Source organism: Dicentrarchus labrax, unplaced genomic scaffold (assembly GCF_905237075.1).
Source record: "Dicentrarchus labrax unplaced genomic scaffold, dlabrax2021, whole genome shotgun sequence".
Classification (NCBI taxonomy): Eukaryota; Metazoa; Chordata; class Actinopteri; family Moronidae; genus Dicentrarchus; species Dicentrarchus labrax.
The window spans coordinates 23,040,602-23,056,385 of record NW_026136705.1 but is presented as its reverse complement, the minus strand read 5'-3'; the positions used below and the strand labels follow the sequence as shown (position 1 = coordinate 23,056,385).

At 40.6% G+C, this 15,784-nt stretch overlaps 1 protein-coding gene across 3 annotated transcripts in view; it reads left to right on the top strand.

Moving 5' to 3' along the window:
- dpysl3 (dihydropyrimidinase like 3) overlaps positions 1 to 15,784 on the top strand; it is a 40,442-nt gene that overhangs the window by 10,387 nt on the left and 14,271 nt on the right. For all 3 annotated transcript variants that reach the window (XM_051401132.1, XM_051401131.1, XM_051401133.1), the window contains exons 2-7: positions 7,758 to 7,846; positions 9,242 to 9,426; positions 11,259 to 11,423; positions 11,730 to 11,791; positions 13,174 to 13,254; positions 15,254 to 15,322. In XM_051401132.1, coding sequence (XP_051257092.1) covers positions 7,758 to 7,846; positions 9,242 to 9,426; positions 11,259 to 11,423; positions 11,730 to 11,791; positions 13,174 to 13,254; positions 15,254 to 15,322 — 651 coding nt within the window. The remainder of the gene's footprint in view (positions 1 to 7,757; positions 7,847 to 9,241; positions 9,427 to 11,258; positions 11,424 to 11,729; positions 11,792 to 13,173; positions 13,255 to 15,253; positions 15,323 to 15,784) is intronic.

The following is a 15,784-nucleotide window of genomic DNA, read 5'->3' as shown; positions in this document are numbered from 1 at the left end:
AACCACTATGGGCAGCAAACATGCCTCGTGTGGGTACTTAAAATTGCTTAGTCAGAAGCAAAAATCTGAAGAACTTCTGTATCAGTTTATAGTGCAACCTGAGAGGATTCATCGTGTCACGTTGTTTTAGTAAAGAAACAAAAGAAGGAAGTTAACAGTGTCATAAGTAGTACTCAACTTATGATTAACCAACTGTTGTTTTCTGTATCATATCTAATAGGTGCATTAATCATTTCCTGTGAATCCCTTGAGCGTCAAGATGTGCACAGGAAGGCCAACTACTTTATGCCAGTAACATTGAGAGCTGTAGAGGGAATAATAATCAAATCAATAATTATAACCGGGGGTTTAATATAATTAACATAGGAAGTATAAGGAATTGAACTGAAGACAAAAACACTGTAATCCCTAAGGTTAAAGTACCAAATAAAACTTACAGTTTTGAACACCCTTCCAAAAGTCATATCAACTCTTAGTGGACAAACAACTCTCCAATAAGTGCTCATGTCATAAATCATTTAGAGTATAAATGTACGTACTGCCAAACAACGACCATATACCTGCCTATAACCTTCCTCCCCAGACTTTCCTCCTGCCTTTCCATGCCTGCCCGCTCTGTTCCAGCTGTTTCCTTGCGTCTGCACTCTGCCAGAGTGGCTCTGTCAGATTTCTAGGTGTGGTTCTTCCCTTCCCTCATACCCGCTCACAGCAGCCACAGTGTTGTTCCAGGCTGGTACATGTCATCAGTAATCCCCTCCAGCTGGAATGGGCATCTGTGGGCATGAAACAGGGCCGGCAGACGGCGGCTCTGCCCGGGAAAAGAAACCCGTTCCCCCTTGTTGACGGCACCGCAAAACAGTGGGCACAAGTGGGCTTGAGTGCAAACAAAATACCCCGTGGCCACCCAGATGTTGCCGTGCGACTCACCATGGCGACCAACATACAGTTTTGATGGCAGCAAAATACAACCCCTGTTTGGTTTGTCCTGTGGGGATGTGATTTGACACACACTTAGATTCAGTCACACACAAACAGACACTTCTCAGATTTCTTGACTGAGAGAGTTTATAATTCAACCTGTCTGGCTCAATCAGATCCATGTTGAGTTTTCTTTTTTTTCTCCTTTTTTTTTGCATCGCCATGGTTACACGGTTACATTGCTCGAGCCTATCACAAGATCAACATTCCAGACAAGTAAGATTTCTCTTTGACTGTGGCTGGCGGGAGCCGCCACAATTAATTTAGATTGATAAGTCTCATTGTTTTCACATTTCCAGAATGTGAAAAAAAAATCCTGTGCAGTTTTGGGTAAAGAGTAAATATTTATGTTCGCTAGGCAACAGGGCTGGAGCAGAGGCCCCGGTGCACATTCAGGATGACTTCCCTCTTCCACTGGTTCTCTGCCTGCCTCGGTACTCCTCTCCCCTCCCACACAAGGGTCTCAGTCACAGCTAATGGAGGTCTCCTCTAATGTCCTCTCAGCCCCTTTGGCCTGTTTTGTAGCCGGGGAGTTTTCCAGGACCATTCCTACTTATTAAGCACCAAGGAGTGGCTATTATTAATTTGCATCCCCGTTTATGAGCTCTTCTCCCTCCAGTCTGGTGGAAGTGGAAAAAAGTTGTCAGTGTATATCAGCGTAGTAGTACAAGATCAACATCCTGCCGTCTATTTTTGATTACTGCTGGCTTGTGTAACAGAAAATAACAGTTTCCTGTGTCGAGAGAGGTGATTTATTTTCGGTGCTTTGTTGTAAGAGTTGAATGACAAGATATTTTTTCCACCTGAACTGTACTTTGTTGCCAGAAATCTAACAGAAGAGCTTGTCAGCACTAGAGGTAAGATGTAGTTGAGGAAACTAAAAAGGGCTTAATGGTTTTTTTTCCCAATGACTTAAAAAGTATAGCAGCTGGAAGCACACACTTTCATAAACCATGAAGATTTCTAACATTAACTTGAGCAGTTTGTTTACCAAACTCAGACATAAGCATACATTTGTTCGATTCCTGCAACTTGGAACAGACTTTTTATAAGCGTTTGTGGCTGACATCACTTGTGAATGTTTGCGGCAAGCTAATCCTTCTCCAACTGTCCTAATTTGTCGACTTCCAGGCAGCTGAAGAAATCTCTGTGACTTACAGTAGTAAAACACCAAATCCTCTACTGAGCCAACATGTTGAGAGTAGGTCACAGTCACACACGCACACACATAAGTGAGTACACATATGGAAGTGAAGAATTAGTGTTTGTTTTGTTTTTAATAGGCTAGTAACAGCTGGATGAATAAATATGGACTACGCAAACAGTTCAGTGCTCAAATATTTGCTTCGCTTTCTGTCTGAACGCGGTGATACAGATCATTATTTCCAGTGACTACTATGTGCAGATCATCCAGTGAGATTCCCTTCCACAAGCTGGACGCTGTAAGAGAGACATGATTGACAAATGAGGACATGGTCAGTGACCCTGGAAGGTCGGACCAAATCAGGATCAACATCATTGATATCGAGTGTTAATATTCTCAACCCAACATAGAATCCTGCACTAAACCAAGAGTAACTATTGTAAGATAATATGAATCTTTGTGGTCTAATGTAATAATGTTAGTAGGTCGATGATGAGGTGACACAGCATGTTGTGCCATGGTGTTGTTATATGGTTTTGTACATGTCAGCAGGATGCCTAAAACTGAAGAATCAAACACAGTGTAAAAGCTATTTTAAATGGATTTCCATAAAAGAGATGTATAGGGTCTTCGGTCTAGTTGTACCTCTTAAAGCTGTACAGCTGTTCTTCACCACTGTGGCTGCTTAGTCTGGGAAACTCAGAAAATCCCTATTTTTGGTTAATGTCTGGTCAGGTCATTTGTTCCAGTTTGTCCAAACCAGTCCAAACCTAAATGATTCAATCTCTGAAGGTTAAATACTAGCAAGGTAGGGAATATGAACTGGTTGAAACAAAATGTCCAGCGAAGATTCAGGGGGAAGTGTGGGCAAGAATCACCTAAAATCAATGTCCATCATGATGGACACAGCCTTCAGTCTTTAGTATCGTCAGATCATACATTTGCAACAACATGCGTGTATGAAAGCAGTTACTAAACAAGTTGAATTGCACTACATTTTAATAGGTGGTCATGTATTGTAATAGCGGTTATGGTGCAGAGGCAGAGGGGGTCGTCCCCTAATCGGAAGGTTGTTTGTTCGGCTCCTGGTGCCACATGTCTAAGTATCCTTGAGCAAGATACTGAACCCCGAATTGCTCCCGATGCCATGCATCGGTGTGTGAATGTGTATAAATGAAAAGGGGGATTGTGCCATGTAGTGTAAAAGTGTTTTGAGTGGTCGGAAGACTAGAAAGGCGCTATACAAGTACAGGTCCATTTACCATCCATCCAATAATAATAATAATATGTTTAGTCATCACTCTTGTTCTGCTCATCAGGGCTTGTTGACTCAAAGTCAGTCATAAGTCGCACATTGCATATTTGTACACTATGATGTTATCTGAATCCACCATCTTGTAACGGTTGTGGGCCTCCAGTCTCATCTCATTTAAGGACTCTGTCATGTGAATACCACAACGGCCACTGAAGACCATTAAACCATCCTTTCCAAAGTCAGGGCTGCAACAAAAATTCCAGCAGAATTATGACTGTGGTCTCTGTTCATTATGTGGATGGTGCTGTCTTGTTAATGTTGTAACAAATGGTTAGGTTTATTCCCATAACCACATAATAGCAGTGATGGTTTAACTCCAATAATGTCACTGTTACACAGTAACAAGACCTGAGTTCCATTAGCTTATGGGTGGACTTCCTGGTTTTTCTAAATGTAATGCAGAAATGCTGAAACATCATTAAAAAGAAGACTGAATTGTGGATAAATTCTGAAACAATAAACCGTCTTTTGGCACACATTGGCATGGCACTGGGACAAAACTGTTTCACTTGCTATATTTTCTATGAAATGTGTGAAAGTGTAACGTATTGCTGTTTCTGGACATGAGCACTGGCAAATACGGAAGTCTGTTTGTCATAGTTTCCAGGAAAAAGCCACACTAAATTCTAGGTCTGCATTTAGATTTATGAAGTGAGATTAACAAGTGTTAATGAAATGAAAAAAAGTGCTGTCTCAGACTATGTGTCTTTGACAAGTTTGACAGTTTGGTCACCCATGCTGCCTCGCCACTTAAATTTAAGTTGTGTTCTTGATATTCTTTGGCAGTTTGGTCATGCTTGTTGCTATTTGAAAGATCTGTACTGTTATATTTTTGAATGATGATTTAAGTTGTTGACATCAAGCATTTTAATATGTAGTTTTCCACTGACTGGAAATAACTCAAGTCTAGATTTAAGTTCATTATGTATTTCACAGGCAGATGCACTAACTGAGGAATACTGAAAGCAGCAGACTGACAGTTGCTGGGTTGTAATGGAAATGGAAAGCTATTGATTGTCGAACGATTGTGGTCTTTTGCATGCCGTTATAGGCCAGTGGGGAGAGTGGGCAGAAACTGACAAAGGGGAATATGTGTGTGTGAGAGAGAAAGAGAGAGATGCACCGATTCAGTCTCTGTATGAGGGCACACCCCTCACTGCAGTATTATAAATCAGGTAAAAAAAATCTTTACTCGTTTGATGCAGTTGATGAGAGCAGGTTTGTATTGCTGAGATGTGTTATACTCCATTATGACTGTATTAGGGCTGCAGCTAGCGATTGTTTTTATTATGGATTCTGTTTTCATTAATCAATGAATCATTCAGTCTATAAAATGACAGGAAATAGAAAAATAAATCTCCAATATATTATATTCATTTCACAAGGATAATTAAATGCTTATTAAATGACTAAAATTACTATCTGATTCCCGAGTGTTGTCATTTTGAGTGACAAATGTGCATTTTGTTATGACTTATTCCTAGGTGCTTTCACCAGCTTTTAACTGAATGCTGAAAGTTGATTCATCTGTCAATTATTTTAGAGCTACAATAATTTTTCAAGCAAAAATACCCCAAAAATATAATAATGAAAGTATTTGTAGATATTCAACTTAAAAATTATAACAACACTAAGAAAAACAGCAATTCAAATTCAAATCTATAATCTGGAAACAGTGAATGCTGGACATTGGTCATTGATAAAAGACTTAAACAATTAATCTAATACCAAAATTGTTGTCAATTCACTGTTTTTGTTGTCTCACTGATGGATTATTTACTCTACTACTGAAATGTAGGTCATCTCTTCCAAGTATAGTCAATGCTGACTTTGATCTTATCTAAAGTGTTTTTTTTTTTTTTATCCACATCAGACTTAATCATATTTTAGTATTTCCATGAAAAAGGTGAAATAAGTATGCATATATATGCAGTATGCAAGTATTTCATATTTTATAGTCAAAATTAGATTAGGAAGAAATTGTCTCTGAGCTAATTTCAGGGCAGCGTGCTCTAAAGTATGATCTATGCTGGTGCTGTGTTCCAGCCACTGATGACTGTGTTGTAATGTGTTGCTTCAGGGTGTGGTTTCTAGGGAAGGATCTGGGCTCTGTTTCACACTCCTCCATCACCATCGCATACACACAAACACAGACACAAAAATACACACATTACGTGTGTCCATGAGCTCAGCAGATATAGAGCTTGTATCATCTAAGCCGCATACAAAACCATATTATGCTTTTTCCTTTTTTCTGACGGGTGAAGGAGTGGCTGCAGTTCATTACAGTGATGAAACACTGGGTCCATAGCCAGGGTTGTAAATCATTGTGCACATGGGCTGATGGGAGAATATGGAAGTCTGTTCCTCCTAGCAGGGCTAGGAACTGAGTCCTGCCATTTTATATTTGAGTGTGAATGTATTACTGAGGTTATACTTGTTGGAGTACAACCTAATATTATCATTTTAAAAAAATAGTTGTGTCATAAAGATGGACTTTAAACATTTGTTTCTCCAGAACAATGCATGGATTATTGTGCTCTGAGGGAACTTCACACATATACATTATACATAGAGTAATTGATCTGTTGTTTTATGTATTTAACCAGCAGATATTAAGCATCCTTGCTTGAAAAACAATTGTTGTAGAATAATTTCCCGTTGATCGATTAGTCAATTCAGCCTATCTTCATGTGGCCAGTCGACTAACCAGCAGCTTAAATGAACAGTTTGCCCACACATCACCCAACCAACCTCCCCTTTATCCGTGTACTCCTTCACCCTGTCAGACATCCTGCTCTTCACTGAACCAGCTATCCCACAAGTCAGCAAAACCAGGCGCCCAGTCTCCTCTCCTCTCTAGACTGTCTCCCTGCAGTCAACCCGTCGCTATGACAACGGTCTGCTAGAGTCAGCCCGTGGTGCAGCAGCAGCAGCAGATTTGATGTCTGACTGTGTGGCGTCATGGCAACGCCCAGATCAGACCATATTACGAGATGTGGGGTTGAAGGGTTCCTCAGATGTGACAGTGCTTTGTAGTTCCATTTTAGTGCAGCAAAGTGGGCGTGTGCAAGGTTTATTTTCTCATGCAGATTAAAAATATCCTGCATCATAAAATGATCGATAATCAGCATTGTGGCTATTGCATTTGGTCGGTTGAAAAAATGGATTATACAGAGAAAATAACATCCACAGTTAGAATTGTTGCATAATAAAATCTGGATAAACATTGGTTAAGATGTTAATCCATGATCAGTCTTTAAAAGCAGCTTCAGTTCTGCTTCCAACAGCAAACTGTCATCCTCCCACCCCACTATGACTGGTCCAGGTCATTTAACTGCAGAGGAATAAAAGTTACAACGGTAGCTTCTCTGTCTATCTTAATTAATGCCTTCTAGTTACTGTTTTGGTGAAGCATACATATGTTATCAAGCTGGCATTCCCAGATTGACCCAGTCAGCATTTGCACCAGTAAATGTTATTTGTGTGGGCTGGAATGTAGATATCATGATGATGGTGACAATGATAATGATCATAAGAATAACTTTGTGCAGTAGTAATCTTATATTAGTTCATGTATTAAACCAGATTTAATTGGACACACATGACTACAGAGCAGACAAGCCATAGAGAAAAGTAGTTACACACACTTGTAGGTTCTCCTTTGTTCTTGGAAGGGGAGGGTGAATCTGCAGTTATATTACAAATGCCACTAAATCCTGCACACTGGATCACTAACATAGGTTGACTATTAACAATGCCACGCATATCAGGATGTCACATGGTGACACATGTATGACAAATACATGCAAATTCAACATAAGGTAGTAGTAGACGTTTTCTATGTCTGTGTAGGTTTAACAAGCTGCTACAAGTCACTGCATTGGTTACTGCACATTTTCCATTGTGAGATAGTGCTAGCTAACTAGTTTTGCAAGCTCGGTATTGCTTGATGGAATCATTTAACACGGCTATCAAGAAAATGTCGATGCAGATATGTGTTGCTTGCAGGGGAAATCAAATCAATTTGCTGCACAAGACCACAGGGAGTGCTGGTCAGGCAGACCCACATGGTGGTCTCTTCGTAGCCCTGAATGAATGGATGGATTAAGCATTATTCATCTCCTCTGGGTGGAAAAATAAGGACATAATTGAACACCAGCTCTAAATATAGAACAGGAATCGTTTGGCATAGTAGATAGTCCTCCAATTAATCTTCTTTATGACAATGTTTCAAGCCAAACTGGGTCTTTGTTGGAAGAAAATTGCGTTGAATCATAACATTTCTTTTTTCCCCTCTTCCCATCCCTTTCTCTACAGAGCGACAGGCTTCTGATCAAAGGAGGGAGGATTGTGAACGATGACCAGTCCTTCCATGCCGATATCTACTTGGAGGATGGCGTCATTAAGTAAGTCCCTCGCTGTCCTCCTCTCTGCTCTGCTTTTATTCACTCCTGTTTGCTTTCATCTCACCACGACCACTCAGGCTCAACATTCATTTGATCAGATTGATGTTGCCGAAAGTAAAACTCCTCTTGACATGTGTGCGAAATGTTAAGAGATCTTGATCATTCCATCCGATGGGTTGGCGAGGTGGATTTGTGCAAAAGGGAAATTCCTGTTCCTTACTGTCATATTTTTGTCCATTCTGAGTTTGCTCCCAATGCTTGCTGTAGAAATGTTCGACATCTGCAAGAATGACATCAATCAGGGAAGAAGCACCTACCGTTTACTTCAGTGTAATAACCTAAACCTGTCTGAACAGAGCTGGTTTGGCATAATGGACAGAAATAATGAACACCTAGGTTGACAAATGATCTCAAATGTTCCCTTTAGGATTAGCTTAATTATGTATGTATGAAAACTTTTTTTTACCTTGAAACTCTTCACTCTCAGTGATACAGGGAAGTCGAGCACAAATATTGCATATAGCTATTATTGTCTAAATGAACCCAAACTAAATATAGCAATCTAATTAACTCTCCTAGTATGAGTGATATGGAAACTATAGAGAATAAATGAACATGCACACTGCTGGCTGACCTGAACAGAAGAAACCTTCTTTCTAGGGTTTGCCACAGTGGTGATTTTGTTAAAGTAAAGGTAGGGTCATAATAACCAGTCTAGTCCCCAATTTTATACACTAGTATGAGCGTGTCCCCACCCCACCAGACAAGGCATGGGTAGTTTGGGTGAATTCCTCTCTCTGTGTCACCCTGAATCAGTCCGCCCTTTCCATCACTCTCGTCCCCCCCGTTCTGTTCCCACTTGATTTTCCAGTTATAGGCCCTTTGTCTCCCCCTGCCCCTTAGTGAGGCAGCTCAGAGAGAGGCACCCACAGGGAGCCTGGTGTTGCATAATAAACACCCAGATGCCTGTTGGACCATGGGGCTGCTGGCAAACTCACAGAGACACTGGTTTCTGCCTGTCTGTCTGGTCCCTTCTGTAAAGTCTGAACAACAGGGGTGAATATTGATGCGTTGACATGGTGACAGTGGGCTGCTTCAAGCGTGGCTGACTTTGCTTTGGGGTCAGTCTAAAGTTAAAAAGTAAAAACGTGTTGCTGTTGATTTAAATGTATTAGAAAGATGTCTTTCCTTAACAACTTATGTTAAGATATTTGTACTTGCATTGGTACATATTTGTTTTTTTCCATTCTACTATGTAATTGCAACAACGTTACATATTTGGGTTTGATGGAGGAATCGGGCCACCTCCAGAACATAGTACATTCCATAGCACAGCTCAAAACATTTTTATTATTATATGCTATATATAATTATGACATTCTCTTCCCTCGACAGGCAGATCGGCGACAACCTGATCGTGCCCGGTGGGGTGAAGACCATCGAGGCAAACGGGAAGATGGTGATCCCTGGTGGCATCGACATCCACACCCACTTCCAGATGCCGTACCGTGGAACCACAACCGTTGATGACTTTGCTCAGGGATCAAAGGCTGCTCTTGCTGGGGGCACGACCATGATCGGTAAGAGCTGTAGGAAAGGTCACCCACAGAGGAAAATCAGCTTTTCAGACACAGATTAAAGCTAAAATGAGGGGGGGGCTGAAACCCTAACAGAGGACAAGAGCTGGGAAGCGGTTGTGGTTTGTTTTTGGGCAGCTCTCCAAAAGACGACCATACAAAAGACTGAGTGTAAGGGGGTGGGTTTTTGGAAGGGGGGCAAAGAGTGAAACGCCGCTCCCACGGAAATACAACACCAGTGTCTGTCTGCATGCTCCTCTGTGTACAGTGTGGGTTTATATGTGTGCTTCATGTAGCTGTGACGCCTTCGCAGCCAACAGCTGGTAGGCACCACAGTCGCATTAATACCATTAACTTCTTTTAAGCTGGCTGCTACTCTGCTTCTTGTCTGCCAGTGTGGCTCTATGTTTAAACAGACACATTCACTAACTGGGGTGCTACTGTAGTAAGCTCTATTCATGGGTTCCATTCATTGAGGGATTATATTCTAGCGGGTGATGTGTGAAAGAGAAAGTTAAGATATGTACTGTGGTTGTACTCTGTATTTCTTTCCATCCCTACGAACAGATGATGTTGTTTTTTTGTTGTTTGTGTGATGCCGAACAAACGACTAATTCAGATGGTTGACATAGAAAAAAGTAGGGTTTTTTTGTGACTGTCGTTTCCAGCTCTATCCTATTAACATGCAAAGACCAGATAAGCAGATTAGGTCATCCTTAATGAGATAAAGAAGCCAGTCAGGTGGTGAGCCAGCAGGCGGCCTTATTGTTTTACAGCTGAGTAAGATGGAGTGGGATTTTTTGTGCATGGTGATACTGTTGTGTACGATGAGGATTTACTGGCCATGAATAATTTCAGTGAGAACAGACACAAAAGATATTCACCGAGTGAATATTCGCCTTCCAGGCATGCACAAAGGCAAACACGTTTGCATAAACACAGTGAATCATGCAAATGTACACATCAGAAATCTTGTTTATGTATTTTGTTATATTTGTAATTTTATGTGCTGGAGCATAATACTGCAGCTAATGGTTACCAGAGTTTTTGAACATTAAATTCTATATTAATTTATTTTCCTAACTCATGTCATTGTGCCCTCACAATATCAATCAAACCGCTGTCCCCAAATTATTAATTTTAATAATGCTTTGCAAAATGTTTTTGCAAATGAACTATCCAATATACAATGTATATATATATTATATTTAACAATATGTTTCATTGTTGCTTTTGTGGGACTATTCTGATTAAAATTTAGCTAAATCTTACTTGTCAGTTACAGTAGGTTTATACACTTCAATGAATGTATACACTAAACGCCGTAACACGATAACCTCCAAATGTTTTGTGCCATTACAGGCAGTAAACCACTGCACCACTAAATGCATTTTTAAAATGGGTGGTCCCATTGGGAAAATCGACTACCCTTGTCTGCCAAACTCCGACCTAAGAGATTGATCATGCTTACATAATGCAAAACAAAAGTTGGAAAATAACCAGAGTTGAAGCGGCCCCTAAACTTATCATGGACACCAGCACCCAGACAAAGATGTTCAAAATGTAATGTGACATCTGACAAGGTTGGTCCCCAGTGGCTGAGCACTGCAGCAACTCAGACAGACAGCTGATTATGCAAGATAAACAACACAGGGAGAAAGTAGAAACACCAGCGGACAAATCCTGACATCACCCTGTCTTCATCTCCCGGACTCCCCAAACCAACCCACTCTGTCACTTCTTGGTGACCCTTTCTCCCTACAAATTTCTTTGCTCCTCCTTTCATGCTCCCCTCATCTTTCTGTCCTTTGTCCTCTATCATCCATCTCCTCCAGTGGACCATGTGATCCCAGAGCCCGGGAGCAGTCTGATGGAGGCCTATGACCAGTGGAGGCAGTGGGCCGATGAGAAAGCCTGCTGCGACTACTCCCTCCATGTGGATATCACCCACTGGAACGACAGCATAAAACAGGAGGTGGATAACCTAATCAAGGAGAAAGGTAGGCTATGATGGTGTAACATAACAACTGCCTAAAGAAGTGAGTGTGTGTAGTGTGTTCTATGTTGCCTCTTATGATTGGAGAAAGCATGAAAATGAAGCTAGAAAGCTAAATACAACAACAAAAAACAAACAATATAAATTTTAATAGTTTAACTTGCCCTGGAAAAAGTAACTATGTTACAGAGTGAGACAAATATAAACTGTAACTGATGAATAAAAGACTCAAATCACATCTTTTTCACAGTTTATTTTTATAACCACCTTAGACCTTTCACGTATTCTTCTTCATTGTCCTTTGTTACAGGTGTGAACTCTTTCCAGGTCTACATGGCTTACAAGGACTACTACCAGATGAGCAACAGTGAGGTACAATAACTGTAACTTAGAAGGATACTTTAAAGGATAGGTTCACATTTTGACACATTTTTTAAGTAAATTCATTCTCTCCATACTGGCAGTGAAGAGATGGAAAACAAAATCCAGAGTTCTTCTTTTGTGAATGAATACAATGCTAATATGAGGCCTCTGTTGTCTGACTTAGACAAATCTAGTGGGTAACTTCCAAATTGAAAGTCTTTTTAGTACAAAATTTTGCTATTTCAGGTTACTGTTTACTATTTATTCTATTGTTGTATTTTATTCTATTGTATTTTATTGTATTTTAATGTACCTGGCTGCTATGAAGACCCAATTTCCCTCTGGGGATTAATAAAGTCTATCTATCTATCTATCTATCTATCTATCTATCTATCTATCTATCTATCTATCTATCTATCTATCTATCTATCTATCTATCTATCTGTCTATCTGTCTGTCTGTCTGTCTGTCTGTCTACAGAAGCCCTAATATTAACTTTGCATGGAATGAGGACTGTTGCTTTTGCCCCCCATCACTTACGTTTTAGGAAGTGATCTCCTTCGCAGCCAGTATGGACAAGAGGAATGATTACAGCGACCAAAAACTCTTACTCAATATACGTATGCATATGAGTATTTTTTAAGACAGACTTGAAAATGTGAAACAGTGTGAACACGCAAATGCAGTTTGGCATGTGAGGCTGCACTAGAAATCCCAAACGGGATGGTATGATCTTGGTTTGACTCAGTGTGTAATTTAAATATCAATATCTTATTTAAGCAATCAAATAAGAGTAATTTCAGTCAATGTAATCAATCACTTCTGACTTGCTGAGAAACTGAAGAGTCAAGAGGCTAAAAAAGTGACTAATTATGACCTTTAGTTGGTGTTCACTATAATACTCAAGATTTCCAACTGTAAAGTTTTGGAAACACATTAATCTTTTTTTCTCCCCTGAAATACAGCGTCCTTATGTAACTTGAAGCCTGTGATGTACAGTATAAGTCCAGATGGTGTGAGGCAGAACTCTTCATGTCTCTTATGCGGCCGTGGCTAATTCGGTCGGTCAGAGGAGCACATGAGGCAACTGAAATAGTCCAGCTTGAAAAACTGATGTCATGCACCTCACTAAGGAACTGTGGCATAGCAGCACAACAACAACTGCAGCTCATCCCACATGAGTTTTACCATTTCTGGAGGCCACACACAATAATTGCAGTGTGTCGTGGTAGACATCATGTAAATTGTGGGCTTCTTTTAAATTGTGGCTTGAAGGCGACCCCTAGGATAAAAAAAGGAGTGTCTGATTCTTGTGTAAACACCCAGGCAGAATTTTAAATATAATAGCAGTGCCACTGTAATTTCACTGTTTCTGTGTCTTGCTCCTCCAGCTCTATGAGATCTTCACCTTCTTGGCAGAGAGAGGAGGCATCGTTCAGGTCCATGCTGAAAACGGCGAGATCATCGCTGAGGTAAAATCAAAGATAAATGAACTGACAGATGCAGCTCTCGAACATCTTCTTCTCCATTTCTCCCCTGTCTTTTATTCTTTACTACCCTCCCTCGTTCATTACTTGTCTGGTGCCAACTCTGTGATCCCTTTTGGTTTAGTGAGATTAATTTCAGTTTAATTCGCTTCAGTTCGCCTTTCTAGTCTTATCGCAGTGCATCTCCACTACCTACAGACTAAACACACTGTCACTGATGAGAGGGAGAATGTGTTTCCTGTAGGACAGTAATGTGTGGGTGTAGTATATACAGGGCTGTGCTGTATTGTGGACAAATGAAAGTGAATGAACCGTAATAGTTGGTGGATTGAGAGGGTTGGTATTAGTCAGAGCTCCAGACCATGCCTGCATTATGTCACCGTGTGTGTGTTGGATCTGATTCATTGCAAATCCCAGCTCTCCTACCCAGCCTTAAACTAGGACTTTGGAGGGAGTCTGATTTCCATCAGCTTTAAGACCAAAAATGTCTGAACCCCCGGATTATGTCATGACCTGACTGTACTTTAGAGCCCCTCAGAGAGAGAGGCCTTGTTTAGACCTGTGTGTGATGAATGTTGTCAATGCTGTAACCAAGTGACTTGTCCTCACAAAGTTTATGTCTCATTGGTGAATTTGTGTGTAGGGTTTATAAAAAACATGGAGAATATATTAAATTAAATATGGGTTTTATTCTTATTAATGTAGTCATTCTGACTTTTTACTTACTACTCTCCTCTGTAGAGATTTTGGAAGCAGAGACAAGAAAAGTGGGCAAGCAGCACAAGCCTCCTAAAGCTATCCAAATAAACACTTGTCTTTGACTCCAATCATTCATATATTGCACGATTTGTTCAAAAAGGCCAACACAGGTATTGCAAAAATGTCCTGAAAGGCTTTTATTGCTGTGTTGTAATCGCTGTTGCTTAACCATATGGAACGTCTTCTAGTAGATTTGGGGGAAGTGAAACAGTTTCCAGCACGGCAATGTTGATCAGAGCTGCAAATTTGCTTGTTGTAGTAACACAGCTGGGATCACTCTCATTTGTGGACACTCTGTCTAGATTTTCCAAGTCTGTCATCATCAAGTCGCAATCCTCGATGTTTTTTTTCCTCCTCAGACAGCTTTGGAGAGCAATGACCACAGAAACACCACCAGGCTCTTGAGTTACTAGTTGTCTTGCGGGATCGTCCTCTTGCTGCCTCTCTGCCTCTTCATCTCCCTTTTGATTTAGCTTCTCCTCTGTGCACTCTGATTGGAATAAATATCAGCCATCAGTAATGACTCACATTCATCCTCACAATAGCCCACTGGATAACAAGCCATTGCACTTACTTTTAATTCATTTCCTTCTCTCCTTTCTTGTGTTTGCTACTGCTTTTCTATTTGTCATGCACGCGCTAAATCAACAGCAACCCACAGCTCCACACATGTGTAGATGAATAGGCAGTCTTGGAAGGAGATCTATTTGAGGTCCACTTTTCCTGTATCTAAGTTAGCATGACCCAAAGTCAAAACTGTCAAATTATGAGAATAAAACCCTGGTTTTATCTTAAAATATTGTTATTCTTCTTTAACACTTAAAGAAGTGCTTTTTGGGGAAGCATGTCATCATAAAGCAACCATGGTAACATCACAGACGCTAGTGGCTCCATGCAGGGGTCACCTAAGCATTTACTACAACACACCAGTGCAGCCAGAACGTTTTGGGAGGTAGGTCTACATGTATACAAAGACCCTCAACAGCCCATGGATTCCCACAGCCCTCCGTGTGTGGCCTGACCCAGATGACAAAACTGCTGCTCATATCCTTCACACAGGCACAGAGAAGCAGAAACAGAATATCATTTTGGAGTGTGAACAAAGCCTTACATCAGCCAGAGCGCTCAAACCCCTGAATACCAAAAAAAAAAAAAAAGGTCCTGCATGTGCATTATCTGTCAGCTAAGTAGCTAACAGCTTGCCTTTTGTGGGTTTGTTCAACAGGAGCAGGCCCGCATGCTGCAGATGGGTATTACCGGACCAGAGGGACACGTGCTGAGCAGGCCAGAAGAGGTACAACACACACACACACACACACACACACACGCTATACACATTATACACTAATTCTCTTCAGCTCTCTTCATTTTCTTCCTTATTCTATTGAGATATGTGTGTTTTAATGTGTTTTTTGATGTTCTTTCTTCAATGAATGTTAATTATGTGTTAGTATTTGCAGTTTGGGCAGTAGTCTCTCATAAATTAAAATTGAATCTAAAGACACAACCAACCTGATTAAATATAGTCAAAATACAAAAACAACAGCAGTGCGAACATACTCACACTCTCCTTGTCCACGATGACGTTCTCGGACTGGCCGTCACACACACATTGTTCTTGTTACACACATGTGGTTTCAGATACATTAAAGGCGTTGGGTGAAAACTCTCCAGTTACCCCAATTGTTGCTGATAGCGTTTCTTCAACAAACAGCAAAAAGAAAGCACTGCTCTCGACTCAGCAACCTGCCTGCCT